Genomic DNA, 16,781 nt, shown 5'->3' on the forward strand with positions numbered 1-16,781 from the left:
CCACATGGGATCCAATCGGAGGTGCAACTTCTCAGAAAGAATTGGTGTGAACATTGGGAGTACGATGGACTGTTCGATAGTGAAGATGGCACCACTTTTGGTGCCAGCATCTGAAGCAACAACTTGTCAGGATGGAAGCTGGAATCCAGAGGCTAAACAGAAAGTAAGGACCTATGTGACAAAAAAACAGTTACAGCAATAAGTCTTCAAAGGCAAGACCTCAGAGTATCAACTGTGCAGACGATCAAAGGAGGAATGCACACAAAAAAATAGAATCACTGAGATCTGACTGCAGCATAATGAATAAACCAGGGGAAATGCATGTGCTAGCTCTTTTCAATGTTGCCCCACACCAACATTTTGTGGAGCCAAAGCTAAAACAAACAGAAGGACATCAGAGAGTTCAGTTTGTAGAGAATCAACCTTCTTCTATTCATCATGCAACAATTTTCGACCAACTGTGACAAATAATGGACTTTTTGGTTGGTCAGCAAGTAGACAAAAACATCCACCACTTTTGACTTTAGACCAAGCCAGCCATTTCATCCAGCTCAGTCTCAATGCATGGAGACATACTGTGTAGGTTTAGACACAGCTCTCTACCCTGTTGCTGGTACAGTAGGTCCTTCCGAAGGTGTAATAGAACTGGTGGTCATATGCTGAGATTAGGAACTCTGAGTACCAATATCCCCAAGCGCCAAATGGGGCTAGAAGTCCATCCTTTTTGGGTACCAAGAATCGTCAGGAATGGCATTCAATACCCTTCTCAGCCAATGGCACCACCTTGATTCCATACTTGGCAAGTCCCATCTCTCAAGAGGATAAGGGCCTGACCCGCCAAATAAGAGAATGCAGCCAAATTAAACTATCTAAAGAATTGACTGTTCTGAAATAACTGCACAGAAGCAGAAAGACATTTTCCAAATCCTGTCACTTAACACCCTCAGATGTCAGTTTAGGAGGGTAAAATGCTTTGGCAGTGGCTGTTGCAGGTCAAGAGGAGGACTGCTGCACCCAATGATGGCTTTGTTCCTCACCCCTGTTCTTGAAGCCATATAGGGAGCGTGTTGGCTGTTTGATAGACTATGATGGCTGTCTCCGGAAACAGGCAAAGCCTCTGAATATCCTCAAAATGTTCAATGTTGCTGATGGAATTGGCAAGCCAGAGGAGGGAGGTACTACCATTAGGGAATTAAACTTAGCTTTGCTGCCTTTGAGGCACTACAGCAGTAAATCTGCCTTTTCACAAAAAAACTTGGCTCCACTGAGGGGCCTGCCTAAAAGGGCAGCTTAGACATGCCCAGAAAACCTTGTGGCACCCAACCAAGTGTGGGGTTTGATTAGGACAATGGTGTAAATAGAAGAAACACCAAAGTCTGTAGAGTTTAGGCGGGACCTCAAAATATGCTGTGCGCGTCCAAGTTTTGCCAAACATTTTGGGAAAAGGAATTTCAGAAATCCTATGGCAGGGTAAGAAAAAGCTCACAAGCCATATCCCTGAGGACATGGGTGTAGATACAAAAGAGGGGCACACAACTTTTAAGGTAGTTGCATAACGAAAGCTGAGCCCCCCCCCCCCCCCCACAGTACATGGAGGGGCCTCCTCCCAACCTCCCTCCCCAGACCCAGTCAGGAGCTCTCAGGCCAGGGTCAGACTCAGTCTGTGTACTGTGCTGAGGGGACCCTCTAGAGGATGAGAATGCAAGGCTAGCTGAAGAGAAAAATCTGCCCATGGATTCGGGGGTGCAGATGGAACTTAATCCGGGTCTGGTGGCTTAGTGGACTAATGCATCCACTGTAAGAACCTGTGTTCGACCTCATGGTCACAGGCTCAAATCACGACAGGTCCACTCAGCCTTTCATCCAAATTTCTGAGGTCGATAAAATGAGTACCATTGAGTTGGGTAACAATAAACATCTGCTATTCAGCGCCTAGATACCTATGGGTTATGTGCGCTTTACAAATACACATGTTATGTTATGTTATGTTACTGTGGATTAACGTTACTTGTAGTGGCCTGCAGCTCTCAGGAGAGAATGCTACATCATAAAGGTCAGTTTACCTGGCAGAGGTCCATGTCACAGAGCAATGGGACAACTCACTAGTGGGGCGGAGCAAGGTCTTGTCCAGGCCCCCTTGTGGGACTCAGTGAAGGCGTCATTAAATGGAAGGATGACTCCTAAGTAGAAAGGTCCAGGCAATAAGATTTTAGATTAAAGGTTAATCTTAGTTTCCAAAGTAGGCAACTATAAATCTAGGACTGTGGCGCTGGGCACTACCAGCACAAACAATGTTCTGTCTTAAGTTGGAACCCATAAGGACAAATTCAATTCTGTTTCTGGCAAATTGACCACGTTGCTGGCATTTTGCAGGTCAAGGTATAAGCCAGTATTTATGTAATGAGGAAGGGACAATAAGGGTAGCAGTTATCAACGCCTGAGTCTTCATTATGAGGAACACGCTCATTTGTTTGAAGAGGATCAGAATCAGAGCCAAAGAGGTCTTCTATACTCCTCTGAAGCAAGGGGCAGAAGGAGATACATTATCTACTTTAAGTGTATTATAATAATCATATAACATTATCTAACCTTAAATGGCTCTAGAACCCTCAAAAGAGTTAGGAAGGAATCTAGAATGGGTGATGCTGAAGCAGGGACTGACACCATGCCAGGAACAATAGGAGGGAGGGGGGGTCTATGGTAATGGCATCAAGGCACAGCTTGGCACCAGAAGCATAATAGGTCATGCCAACTTAAGATTGTTGTGCTGGGCTAGCAGGTTGAAATATGTGTGGATTTCCACAGCACCCAAAGGTGCATCAGAATGTGTTGTAGATCCAGTTGATCACCTGGGGAAATTCAAGTGATAAGGATCATCAGATTTGAACTAAGCAGCTCATTACATCATGTTTGAAGAATGTCGTGAAACTTCCGTACTTTACTGACCACTTCTCACACAAGACCGTCTATATCCAAGGCCTCATCACCTGACTAAAGTGGGATCGCTTTGAACACTTGCCAGGGGAATGAAGCAATGAATAAATTATCTAATACCATTTAAACTAACAAAATGATTTCCGAACCCAACTATCAGATGGCAAAATAATACACAGTATGTGTAGAATATGTCTCTGACCAAAATACAATGCATACACTCCTCTTTTGTAAATATTACTCAACTTCTAGGAAAATGTTTGTGATACCACCTTTAAAACTAATGCATTTTAAACAATGTCGTCCAGCTTTTTTGTATCTTCTTTCCCTTCCGTCTATCATGGTTTGCAATGGATTAGCCTTATTCCTGTGTTCAGTGATTAAGGCCAGATTATACCTCGAGGCCAATGAGTGAGATTTTTAAGCATATCTGAGACCACCTTACCTGTTTTAACCAAATTGTTAATTAACTTTTTTTATTTCTTTTACTCTCGTATCTGGTCGCATATATATTTATATTTAATATGTATTTTAGTATTTGTCTTTTCTTGAATATTGTTTTTATGTACAATGACTTTTATGATTGTTAAAACCAATCGAATAAAGTTTTTTTTTTGATGATGATGATGTGTAGAATATGTTTATGCAGCAAAAACAAAATACAGGTACATGATAACACACAAGTTAAACCATGATCATTGTTTCCTCGAAGTAAGCAACATCTGCTTAGACTACATGACAAATGTGGCTAAAAGTAAACCCTGCCTTCTTAGACTAAAGACTTCAAATTGGTTTGATTAAATCTGATAGAGCAAAAAAAAAAAACTGAATTCCAAATGAAAATAAATATTTTATATGAACAGAGTGAACAAAAATCATGTTATACTACTTGCTTGAGATCTGAAAAACTCAAGTAACTGAAGATGGACAGCAGGAGGTTTGGGTGTGTCAGTATGTATTCTTGATAGCCCCTTTCTATTTTACCAATGGTGAACGCCAAAAATCTGCTATTGTAATTCACTATTTGCAGCTAATAATGTGTGCTGCCTGATGGGTTTTGCAAAACAGCAAATCATCAACATCAACTTTTAAGTAAGTAAAAATACCAGAGATCGAGCATAGTCAACAGAATAGGTCGAGTGTATCAGCAGTGTGTGAGTCTTATTTGTACAGTGTGATATAATTATGGATACCTACAGGACTAGTGCCTTTACCTGTATCTGTGCCCACACAGTGACAATGGTTTAGAGGTAGTGTAAACAGTTATCTCACCTGCTCTAGAATTTGGCTCTGTCTGGCGGGTGCACCATCATCTTCGTCCTGCAGAGAACTCCTGGAGGAACAGTCCACTTCCTTTTTTGGCCCCTCCTCTATTGGCATTTCAAACAGGTCCCGGATAGTTTGCTTGGAGAAGGAGTGAATTAAAATTTCAATATGTGAGCTGTTTTACTTAAAAACTTCAACTGGTGAATTGTGTGGTAACTGACAGAGTTCAAAGTGCACTTGGTGTTAAATCAGATAAAGCACCACTTGAATAAATAGGGGAATAAAAATGCGGTTAAGTTACTACTTACTTGTAACAGTAATTCTAATGTATGGATGCCTTCATTGTCTTAACTACTGAGATATTTCTAGCAATCCATGAATAGACTCGAACAGATTTTACAGTTATACTGGGAAAATAAAAATATACAATTTTAAAAGTCCCCTTGTAAATATGACCCTGACGGGCTTTCACAGCCCCCTGAAAAGCACAAGTATGAGCTAACTTGCCAAAAATAGCAGGAAAGACAGACAGGCCATGACCCACTCACCTCTACAACTTACCTAGGGATAATGTGAATGAGATAAACAGTCCTGTCAGACTCCATATTTAATAAGGAGCTCTGGAGACCCTTTCCTTAAAAGATGAAGATCTCCAAGAAATACACACTACGTATTTTTAAAAGGCTTTTTTAAATATTTAAATCCTGTTCTAGTGCAGATTATATCTGTAGGAAAGTAACCTGTTTTGGCATGGTTACCCCCACTTTTGCCTGCTGTCAGTGTGTTTTGACTGTGTTCACTGGGATCCTGCAAACCAGGATCCCACTGACTGCTTTCTCTCTAAATTTGGTTGTTCCTGACTTACGTCACCCCACAATTGACATACTGGCACCCCCATGTAAGTCTCTAGTATATGGTACCTAGGTAATGGGGCACCAGGGGTTCCCCATGAGCTGCAGCATGTAGTATGCCACCCATGGGAGACCATGCAACATTTTTCTGCAGGCCTGCCATTGCAGCCTGCGTGGAAAGGTGCATGCACCCTTTCAATACAGGTCACTGCACCAGGTCACTGTAAGCCACCTGTAAGGAAATGGTTCCCTGTTGCAGTTACCCCCCACTTTTTGCCTGATACTGACCTGACTGAGAAGTGTGCTGGGACCCTGCTAACCAGGCCCCAGCACCAGTGTTCTTTCACCTAAAATGTACCATTGTTTCCACAATTGGCACACCCCTGGCACACAGATAAGTCCCTGGTAAAAGGTACCAGTGGTACCAAGGGCCATGTGACCAGGGAAGGTCCCTAAGGGCTGCAGCATATGTTGTGCCACCCTAAGGGACCCCTCACCTAACACATGCACACTGCCATTGCAGATTGTGTGTGTTGGTGGGGAGAAAAAGGCAAAGTCGACATGGCATCCCCCTCAGGATGCCATGCACACAAAATACTGCCTGTGGCATAGGTAAGTCACCCCTCTAGTTGGCCTTACAGCCCTAAGGCAGGGTGCACTATACCACAGATGAGGGCATAGCTGCAAGAGCAATATACCCCTACAGTGTCTAAGTCTATTTTTAGACATTGTAAGTACTGTTGTGGCTATATTAAGTATATGGTCTGGGAGTTTGTAAAAACTAACTCCACAGCTCCATAATGGCTACACTGAACACTGGGAAGTTTAGTATCAAACTTCTATGAATAATAAACCCACACTGATGCCAGTGTTGGATTTATTAAAAAAATACACACAGAGGGCATCTTAGGGATGCCCCCTGTATTTTACCCAATTGTTCAGTGCAGGACTGACTGGTCTGTGCCAGCCTGCTGCTGAGAGACGAGTTTCCCACCCCATGTGGTGAGGGCCTTTGCGCTCTCTGAGGACAGAAACAAAAGCCTGCTCTGGGTGGAGGTGCTTCACACCTCCCCCTGCAGGAACTGTAACACCTAGCAGTGAGCCTCAAAGGCTCAGGCTTCGTGTTACAATGCTCCAGGGAACTCCAGTTAGTGGAGATGCCCGCCCCCTGGACTCCGCCCCAACTTTTGGTGGCAAGTCCAGCGGAGATAATGAGAAAAACAAGGAGGAGTCACCCCCCAGTCAGGACAGCCCCTAAGGTGTCCTGAGCTGAGGTGACTAACTTTTAGAAATCCTCCATCTTGTAGAAGGGGGATTCCCCCAATAGGATTAGGGATGTGCCCCCCTCCCCACAGGGAGGAGGCACAAAGACGGTGTAGCCACCCTCAAGGACAGTAGCCATTGGCTACTGCCCTCCCAGACCTAAACACATCCCTAAATTGAGTATTTAGGGGCTCCCAGAACAGAGGAAGAAAGATTCCTGCAACCTAAAGAAGGACTGCTGACCTGAAGCCCTGCAGTGAAGACGGAGACGACAACTGATTTGGCCCCAGCCCCACCGGCCTGTCTCCCTACTTCAAAGAAAACTGCAACAGCGACGCATCCAACAGGTTCTAGCGACCTCTGAAGCCTCAGAGGACTACCCTGCATCTAAAGGATCAAGAAGCTCCCCAAGAACAGCGGCCCTGTTCAAGAATCTGCAACTTTTGGAAACAAAGAAGCAACTTTTAAAGACCACACGTTTCCCGCCGGAAGCGTGATACTTTCCACTCTGCACCCGACGCCCCCGGCTCGACCTGCGGAAAACTAACACTACAGGGAGGACTCCCCGGCGACTGCGAGCCCGTGAGTAGCCCGAGTTGACCCCCCTGAGCCCCCACAGCAACGCCTGCAGAGGAAATCCAGAGACTCTCCCTGACCGCGACTGCTTGCTTCAAGGAACCCGACACCTGGAAACCACACTGCACCCGCAGCCCCCAGGACCTGAAGGAACCGAACTCCAGTGCAGGAGCGACCCCCAGGTGACCCTCTGCCTAGCCCAGGTGGTGGCTACCCGGGGGGGGTGTTGACCTCTGCACCTGACCGGCCCTGAGCTGCTGGTGTGGTAACTTTGGGGTTGCCTTGAACCCCCAACGGTGGGCTACCTTGGACCCAACTTTGAACCCTGTAAGTGGTTTACTTACCTGTGAACTTAACATTTACTTACCTCCCCCAGGAACTGTTGATTTTTGCACTGTGTCCACTTTTAAAATAGCTTATTGCCATTTTCGTCAAAACTGTACATGCTATTGTGATTATTCAAAGTTCCTAGAACACCTGAGTGAAATAGCTTTCAGTTGAAGTATTACTTGTAAATCTTGAAACTGTGGTTTTTAAAAATAAACTAAGAAAAGTTATTTTTCTATATAAAAACCTATTGGCCTGGAATGGTCTTTGAGTGTGTGTTCCTCATTTATTGCCTGTGTGCGTACAACAAATACTTAACACTACCCTCTGATAAGCCTACTGCTCGACCACACTACCACAAAATAGAGCATTAGAATTAACTCTTTTTGCCACTATCATACCTCTAAGGGAAACCCTTGGACTCTGTGCACACTATTTCTTGCTTTGAAATAGTATATACAGAGCCAAATTCCTACACAAATTGTATGACTTCAGGAGCCAAATCGCTAAATTGAGGGAACTGGGGTTTGGGTGCCTGATTTGACCTTTGTTTTGTGTTAACAAATCTGGTCTGTTTGGGAGTTTGGAATGGGGTACTACAGACAGATCTAGGAGTATTGTGTACCAATGCTGACGTGCCCATGTTGGGGGTATAAGTATCATGGTGAGAGATGTCTGGCAAAGTTTGTTGACCAGAAAGGAAAGGAGTGGGACAGGGGGAAAAGCATAAGCAAATATCCCAGACCAACTGATCCATAGAGCATTGCCCTTGCATAGGGATGTGGGTATCTGGAGGTGAAGTTTTGGCATTTTCCTTTTTCGCTTGTTGCGAATAGGTCTATCTCTGGTGTTCCCCACTTTTGAAAGTACTTTTGAAGTACCTGGAAGTGAATCTCCCATTCGTGTCCCTGATGGTGATTTCTGCGTAAGAGTTCAGCCAGCTGATTGTGTATTCCTGGAATGTATTCTGCTAACAGATGAATGTGATTGTGAATTGCCCATTTCCATATTCTTTGGGCTAGTAGGGACAATTGAGATGAATGTGTCCCGCCTTGTTTTCTGAGGTAATACATGGTTTTCATGTTGTCTGTTTTATCAGAACAATCTGTGTTTGAGAAGGGGTTGAAATGCTTTTAGGGCAAGAAACACAGCTAATAATTCTAAATGGTTTATGTGAAATTTCTTCTGATTGGAATCCCACTCCCCTTGAATGGTATGGTTGTTGAGATGGGCTCCCCCAACCTATCACAGATCTGTCTGTTATTATGGTCTGAGGCACAGGGTCTTGAAATGACCGCCCCATCATTAGATTGTTGAGATTCCACCATTGAAGGGATGTGTGAGTTTGACAGTCTATCAACACTAGATCTTGCAACTGACCGTGTGGCTAAGGCCATTGTTGTGAGAGGAATTGTTGTAAAGGCCTCATGTTGAGTCTTGCATGTGGTACTATCGCAATGCAAGATGCCATCATTCCTAGAATCTTCATGATGAATCTTACAGTGCATTGTTGATTTGGCTCGGAGTGATGTGAGATTTTGGAAAGCCTGTATCCTTTGCGTATTTGGATATTCTAGGGCTTTTTGAGTATTGAGAATAGCACTGAGTGTGTTGTTCGCATTGTGTAAAATTGCTCGATTTTATTAGCCAATCATCTAGATATGGAAAGATGTTGAATGTGTTGCTTTCTTAAGTAGGCTGCTACTACTGCTAGACATCTTGGAGCTGTTATGCCAAATGGCAGAACTTTGCACTGGTAATGTTTTCCTGCTATGACAAACCTGAGGTACTTTCTGTGAGCTGGATGGATGGTTATATGGAAGTACGCATCTTTGAGGTCTAAAGCAGTCATGTAATCATGTTGCTGTTGTAGTGGAATGATATCCTGCAGAGCTACCATATGAAAATGTTCTGATAGGATGAATAGATTGAGAGGCCTGAGATCTAGGATAGGCCTTAGAGTGCCATCTTTTTGGGCAATGAGGAAGTATAGTGAGTATACTCCTGTTCCTTGCTGAGAATGTGGGACCAATTCTATTGCATGTTTTAGTAGTAGAGATTGTACCTCCTGTTGCAACAGAACGTTGTGTTCTGAGGACAATTTGTGGTAACGTGCTGGAAAGTTTGGAGGGGGGGAGATTAATTCTAGGCAACAGCCATTGCGGATAAATGATAACACCCATTTGTCTGTGGTAATGTTTAGCCAACTGATGTGGAACTTTTGCAGTCTTCCTCCCACAGGGGAGGTGTGGATTGGAAGGGAAAGGAATAAGTCAGTGTTTACTTTGTTGTGAGGCTTGTTTAGGTGGTTGATATTTTCCTCTGCCTCTGGGGTACTGGCCTTCATATGTGCTCTTAAAACCACCTTGTTGGTATTTAGGTTGGTAGGCCGGCTTTGGCTGTGATGTGGATGCCTCTGCAGTGTGAGCCTTAAATCCACCTCTAAACTGGTGTTTGCGAAAGGATTCCCTGTATTGTGTGGTGTATAGTGCACCCATCGCTTCTGCGGTGTTCAAATCCTTAGCATTCTATAGCAGTGTCGACCTCTGGGCCAAAAAGCTGTTTTTTGTTGAATGGTATATTCAACACTGCCTGTTGAATACTGAGGACCTAAGCCATGCATGCCTCCTGATTGTTACAGCAGTGCTGATGTTTCTGGCCGCTGTATATGCTGAGCCTAGGGCAGACATATCTGATTGTTGGTGATGGCTTGCCCTTACTCCACTACCTGCTGTGCCCTCTTTTGCTGTTCCTTGGGGAGATGCTGAATTATATCTCATCTCGTCCCAATGGGCTCTGTCATATCTAGCCAACAACGCCTATGAGTTCGCTATTTTCCATTGGTTGGCTGCCTGAGATGCCACCCTCTTCCTTGCAGCATCAAACTTCCTACTCTCCTTGTCTGGTGGGGGTGCATCACCTGACGACTGAGTTTGCCCTCTTCCTGGCAGCACTTACCACCACTGAATCTGGAGGGAGTTGCTGAGTAATATTATCAGGATCAGAAGGAGGTGGCTTGTATTTTTTTTTTCTACTCTAGGAGTAATTATTCTTGCTTTTACAGGCTCGCTAAATATTTGATCAGCATGCTTTAGCATAGGGAGCGACTGGTATGTTGCATGAGTGGAGGACAGTGTATTAAACAAAAAATAGTCCTCCAATGGTTCAGTGTGCATGGTGATACTATGGTATGCTGCCGCCCTAGCTATCACTTGATTGTAGCCTGTACTATCCTCTGGTGGTGAAGGCTTAGAGGGATAGCAATCAGGGTTATTGTCGGGAATGGGGTCTGGGTCATAAAGATCCTACAGGTTCACATTGTCTTGCTGCGAGTCAAATGAATATGCAGGTGACTGCATTGGTGTATGACTGGTAGGAGGAGAGATATGCAAGTGTGGAGAGTGAGGAGGAGAAAAATAAGGGGGTGAGGTCTTTCCTTTGTTTTTGGCACTTTAGCTGGAGGCTGTTTAGTGTCCTATTCCTCCTGAAAGGTTACTTTCCTCTAAGGTTTTAGAGGAGGTGCAGCTAAAATTCTGCCAGTTTCTTTATGTATATGATGAATCCTGGCTTGCCTTTCATCCATGACTTCCATTATTGGCTGTATTTGGGAGTCCTCCTCAGTAGTTTTATGGTTTTCTTTAAGTGTTTTTGAAAGTCCATGCTCCTCAGTATACCCAGCTCTTTTCGGCTCCGAAGCAGGCTTTTTCGGTATTGAAAAAGATGGCGTTGTGGAGGGTCTCGGCTCCGAAAAAGATTTTTGATATTTGGACTCGGAAGAGTGCTGTTTGCTCGAGTCGGAGACGGAGTTTCGGCTCAACTCCGATGGCTTCGGAGGAGTGGCCTTTTTCGGTGGCTAACTGGTGGTTTGGTCACCAGGTGTCTTCTTTTGGGTCGAGACGTGGCCTTCCGGCAGTGGCGTCCCCAAGGTCTTATGTTTCAGCTTAGATGGTACAGGGGCAGACGTACTCACGTGCTGTCCTGCCATGACCGGTCTGTCCTCCTTGGAATCCTGGTCAGAGTCGGATCCTCAAATCGAGACTGCGGTCTGCATGATTTTTTCCTCTTCGACGTCGAGATGTTCGGAACTTTTTGACGCCATCTCAAGCCTTCGTGCTCTTCTGTCCCGAAGTGTCTGTTCTTCCCGGAAGGATCTGCAGGCCTCGCAATTTTCTTCCCGATTGTCCGGGGAAAGGCAAAGATTACAGACGTGTTGGTCTGTATAAGGGAATTTAGCGCGACACCGATGACAGAATCGGAATGGAGTCCGATCCATGAGGCTTCCACATGGTCGGGCCGACCAGGCCCAAGTTGGGAGCGCACGCCCCGAAGGGCGAGTAGAGATGTTTGTTCCGACGGTACCGAAGTGTCGACAGAAGGTGTAACGCGATCGAAACAATACCGACGAGAAATTAATCTTTTTCAAGGTTGTCCGAATCAAACTATCGGAGCGAAAGGAAACCCGTCTGAACCCGAAGGCAGAAAGAAAACAATCTAACGTGGAGTCGATGCCCATGCGCAATGGAGTATGAGGAGGAGTTACTCGATCCAGTGACTCGAAAACACTTCTTCGAAGAAAAACAACTTGTAACACTCCGAGCCCAACACTAGATGGCAGAAGTAAGCACAGCTTGTGTATCTGCAGCTACACATGCCATTGAATATATATTTATATAGATATGATTGCTCAACATCACAGTAGGAAAATGCCACTGTTGGCAAGGTTGCCCCCCAATTTTTTCCTTCTGTTGATGCAAACTTTGAAAGTGTGCTGGGACCCTGCTAACCAGGTCTCAGCACCAGTGTTCTTTCCCTAAAACTGTACCTTTGTTTCCATAATTGGCACAGCCCTGGCACACAAGTTAAATCCCTTGAAAAACGTACCCACGGTACCAAGGGCCCTGTAGCCATGGAAGGTCCTCAAGGGCTGCAGCATGTATTATGCCACCCTGGGGGACCCCTTACTCAGCCCATGCATACTGCCTTGCAGCTTGTGTGTGCTAGTGGGGAGAAATAGGCAAAGTCGACATGGCACCCCCGTCAGGGTACCATGCCTCCAAAATCACTGCCTGTGGCATAGGTAAGTCCCCCCCTCTAGCAGGGCTTACAGCCCTAAGGCAGGGTGCACTATATCACAGGTGAGGTCATAGACACTGTAGAGGCATAGTGCTCATGCAGCTAAGTCAATCCTTAGACATTGTAAGTGCAAGGTAGCCATATCAAGTATATAGTCTGGGAGTTTGTCAAACACAAACTCTACAGCACCATAATGGCTACACAGAATACTGGGAAGTTTGGTATCACACTTCCCAGCACAATAAACCCACGCTGATGCCAGTGTGGGATTTATTGAAAAATGCACACAGAGGGCATCTTAGAGATGCCCCCTGTATGTCAGCAAGCCTGGTAGTGTGAGACTGACTGGTCCGTGCCAGCCTGCCACTTCCAGATGAGTTTCTGACCACACGGGGCGAGTGCCTCTGTGCACTCTGTGGTCAGAAACAAAGCCTGTCCTGGGTGGAGGTGCTTCACACCTCTCCCTGCAGAAACTAACACCTGGCAGTGAACATCAAAGGCTCAGGCCTTGGGTTACAGGGCCCCCAGGACACTCCATCTAGTGGAGATGCCCGCCCCCTGGACCAAGCCCCACTTTTGGCAGCAAGACCAGTGGGAAAATTAGGGAAAACGGGGAGGAGTGACCATCTCAGCCAGGACCACCCAAAGGTGTCCAGAGCGGAGGTGAACCCCTCCCTGCAGAATCCTACATCTTGGATTGGAGAATCAGGGCCAGTGGGGATAGGAATGTGCTCCTCTCCCTAAAGGGAGAGGGCACAAGGAGGGTGTAGCCACCCTCAGGAACAGTAGCCATTGGCTACTGCCCTCTAACCTTACAAATGCCCCATAACCTTGAATTTAAGGGCTCCCTGAACCCAGAGCTTCAGATTCCTGATGATCTCAAGAAAAGAAGGACTGCTGAGCTGAAAACCCAGCAGAGAAGAAAAGGAGACAACAACTGACTCTGCCCCAGCCCTTCTGGCTTGTCTCCTGCTTCAGAGACCCTACAAAAGAAAAAAATGCGTTCTACAGGACCAGCGACCCCTGAAAAGCCTCCAGTGGACTGCCTTCATCACCGAGGACAAAGAAACTCCTGTGGACAGCGGACCTGTCCAACAAGAAGAAAAGGAAACTGCTTCCAAGCAACTAACCTCACTTCAGAAGCGCAAGTCCAAAACCACTCTGCACCCGACGCCCACGGCCCGTGCCCAGTTGGTACAATTATCCAGAAAGGACCCCCAGGCGATTCCGACCCACTGTCCATCCTGGGCTGACCTCTCCACGACGACACCTGCAGAGGGAATCCCGAGGACCACCCAGACCGTGACCAAGATTTCCGATGCCTGGAGAAGCATTGCACCTGCAGCCCCCAGACTTGAGAAAAAATGACTACCAGTGCAGCAGTGACCAGCAGGCGGCCCTCCTCCCTGTCCAGTCGGTGGTTTCCCTGAGAAGCCTCCCTGTGCCTTGCCTGCAGCGCCTAAGTGATCCCCGGGGTCCACACATTAAGTTCCATTTGTAACCCGCCATCCTGTTTGCACCCTGCACCCGGCCTCCCCGTGCCACTGAGAGTGCATGTTTGGTGCCTACTTGCCCCCCCCCCCCCCACCCCCCCCCCCCTCCCCCTCCCAGTGCTCCCTCTCAGCTCCTCTGGTCTGCCCTCCAACAATGTGGGTACCTACCTGCAAGAAGACCGGAACCGGAGTACCCCATCTCCGTAGGGGCCCATGTTATTTTGGCTCTTCTTTGACCTCTGCACCTAACCGTCCGTGTCGCTGGTTCTGGGTGTTTGGGGTTATCTTGAACCCCCAACAGAGGGCTACCTGTACCCCAGAGACTGAACCTGTAAGTCAATTACTTACCTCCAAAACTGTATTATACTTTCTTCCCCCAGAAACTGCTGAAAATTGCACTGTCTCCACTTTTTAAATAGCTTTTTGCCATTTTAAGAAAAGCTGTGTACATTGTTGATTCCATTCAAAGTCCTGATTATAACTATGCAAGTACCTTTCGTTTAATGCACTTACCTGCTAATTGAATTTTGAGGTTCTAGAAATAAATTAAGAAAGAATATTTTTCTATATAAAATCTTATTGGTCTGGAGTTAAGTCATTGAGTGTGTTTCTCTTCTATTGCTTGTGAATGTACAACAAATGCTTAACACTACCCTCTGATAAGCCTAACTGCTCAACCACAATACCACAAATAGTGCGTTAGTATTATCTATTATTGCCTCCGTCAAGCCTCTGGGGAACCCCTGGACTCGGTGCACTCTATCTCTCATTTTGATATATAGTATATATGTAGGAAGTTGGCTCTGTATATAGTATCTCAAAGTGAGAGATAGTGTGTACAGTGTCCAAGGGTTCCCCTTAGAGGTTGACAGTGGCAAAATTAGATAATACTAATGCTTTAGTTTGTGGTAGTGTGGTCGAGCAGTAGGCTTATCAGAGGGTAGTGTTAAGCATTAGTTGTACACACACAGGCACTAAATGATGAACACACTCAAAGACTCAACTCCAGTCCAATAGTTTTTATATAGAAAAATATATTTTCTTAATTTATTTTAGAACCACAAGATTCAAGATTTGAGGTAAATACATAACATGCAAGGTACTTCACACAGGTAAGTAAGGAACTTTGAATCAGAGCAGTCACATACACAGTATTAGTTAAAATGGCAATAAGCTATTTTAAAAGTGGACACAGTGCAAAAATCAACAGTTCCTGGGAGAGGTAAGTAAGGTTAAGTTTCTGAGGTAAGTAAGGCACTTACAAGTTCAGTTTCCAGGGCATAGGCAGCCCACCGTTGGGGGCTTATTGCCATTTTAACCAAAACTGTGTGTACTACTGTTTTAAATCAAAGTTCTATACTTACCTATGTGAAGTACCTTGCATTTTATGTACTTACCTCAAATCTTGTGGTTCTAAAATAGAGAAAATATATTTTTCTATATAAAACTATTGGCCTGGAGTTAAGTCTTTGAGTGTGTGTTCCTCATTTATTGCCTGTGTGTGTACAACAAATGCTTAACACTATCCTCTGATAAGCCTACTGCCCGACCACACTACCACAAACTAGAGCATTAGTATTATCTAATTTTGCCTCTATCAACCTCTAAGACAGTGGTCTTCAAACTTTTTAATGCTGCACCCCCCCAGTTGAAAAATAAAAATCATTAGGCCCCCCTCAGAATTTTTCACAATTATTTTAGAAAGATGGCAATGTTTAAATAGGTTTAAATAGGTCTAAACCTATTTAAACAATGTAGTTAAGTACGGTTAACTTTTTAAAACTGCTTAAAACAAAGGCATGTTATCTGTATAATATTTATTTTGGCCAGAGTTTGGCGCCCCCCCTGGGATAACTTGAGGCCCCCCAGTTTGAAGACCTCTGCCCTAAGGGGAACCCTTGGACTCTGTGCACACTATCTCTCACTTTGAGATAGTATATACAGAGCCAACTTCCTAAAGTGTGGGTTTATTATTCTGATATGTTTGATACCAAACGTACCAGTATTCAATGTAGCCATTATGAAACTGTGGAGTTCGTTTTGACAAACTCCCAGACCACATGCTTAATATGGCCACACTGTACTTACAATGTCTATGAATGGACTTAGACACTGTAGGAGCATATTGCTCATGCAGCTATGCTCTTATCTATGGTTTAGTGCACCCTGCCTTAAGGGTTTAAGGCCTGCTGGAGGGGTGACTTACCTATGCCACAGGCAGTGTTTTGTGTGCATGTCACCTTGAGGGGGATGAGATGTGGACTTTGCCTTTTTCTCCCCACCAACACACATAATCTGCAATGGCAGTGTGCACGTGTTAGATGAGGGGTCCCTCAGGGTGGCACAACACATGCTGCAGTCCTTAGAGACCTTCCCTGGTCACAGGGTCCTTTTACAAGGGACTAATCCGTGTGCCAGGGGTGTGCCAATTGTGGGAACAATGGTACATTTTTAGACAAAGGACACTGGTGCTTGGGCCTGGTTAGCAGGGTCCCAGTACACACTCAGTCAAGTCGGCATCATTATCAGGCAAAAAGTGTGTATATGGGGGTGGCGAGGGGGTCTAACTGCAACAAGGGCTATTTTCCTACACCACACTTCCCAGGATGTGGTCATGATGAGGGAGGGAACCTGGTAGCCCTACTAACCATATCCTACCCTGTGGGTATTTTCTGTACTTAAACAGCCCTGGCACCCAGAACGCAGATATCGACTGGAAGAAACACAAAAAACGCACTGCCCAGCTCCAATGTGAAACCGGCAAAGAGAGGCTGCACCATTGTGGTTAGCAAAAGAGTGGGACTATACCTGCCGTGTCCTCCTCAAGCAGAAGTCATCTCCAGAGTCAAGCCAAGAGATGACTAGGGCCAGCTCAATTGGCCCCCTGCTCGCAGCACAGGAACACAACAGCTGAAGAAGCATGCTGGGGCAAGTTGGCACCCGTGCAGAACCAGGGACCAGGACCGGATGCACAAAGTTGCAGCCAAGTTCACGGAGC

At 45.5% G+C, this 16,781-nt stretch overlaps 1 protein-coding gene across 1 annotated transcript in view; it reads right to left on the reverse strand.

The window, feature by feature from the left end:
• Nucleotides 1–16,781, reverse strand: part of SRCAP (Snf2 related CREBBP activator protein) — a 1,275,580-nt gene that overhangs the window by 165,102 nt on the left and 1,093,697 nt on the right. The window contains exon 31 of the mRNA XM_069201690.1: nt 4,207–4,338. Coding sequence (XP_069057791.1) covers nt 4,207–4,338 — 132 coding nt within the window. The remainder of the gene's footprint in view (nt 1–4,206; nt 4,339–16,781) is intronic.

This window comes from Pleurodeles waltl, chromosome 7 (genome assembly GCF_031143425.1).
Source record: "Pleurodeles waltl isolate 20211129_DDA chromosome 7, aPleWal1.hap1.20221129, whole genome shotgun sequence".
Taxonomy (NCBI): domain Eukaryota; kingdom Metazoa; phylum Chordata; class Amphibia; order Caudata; family Salamandridae; genus Pleurodeles; species Pleurodeles waltl.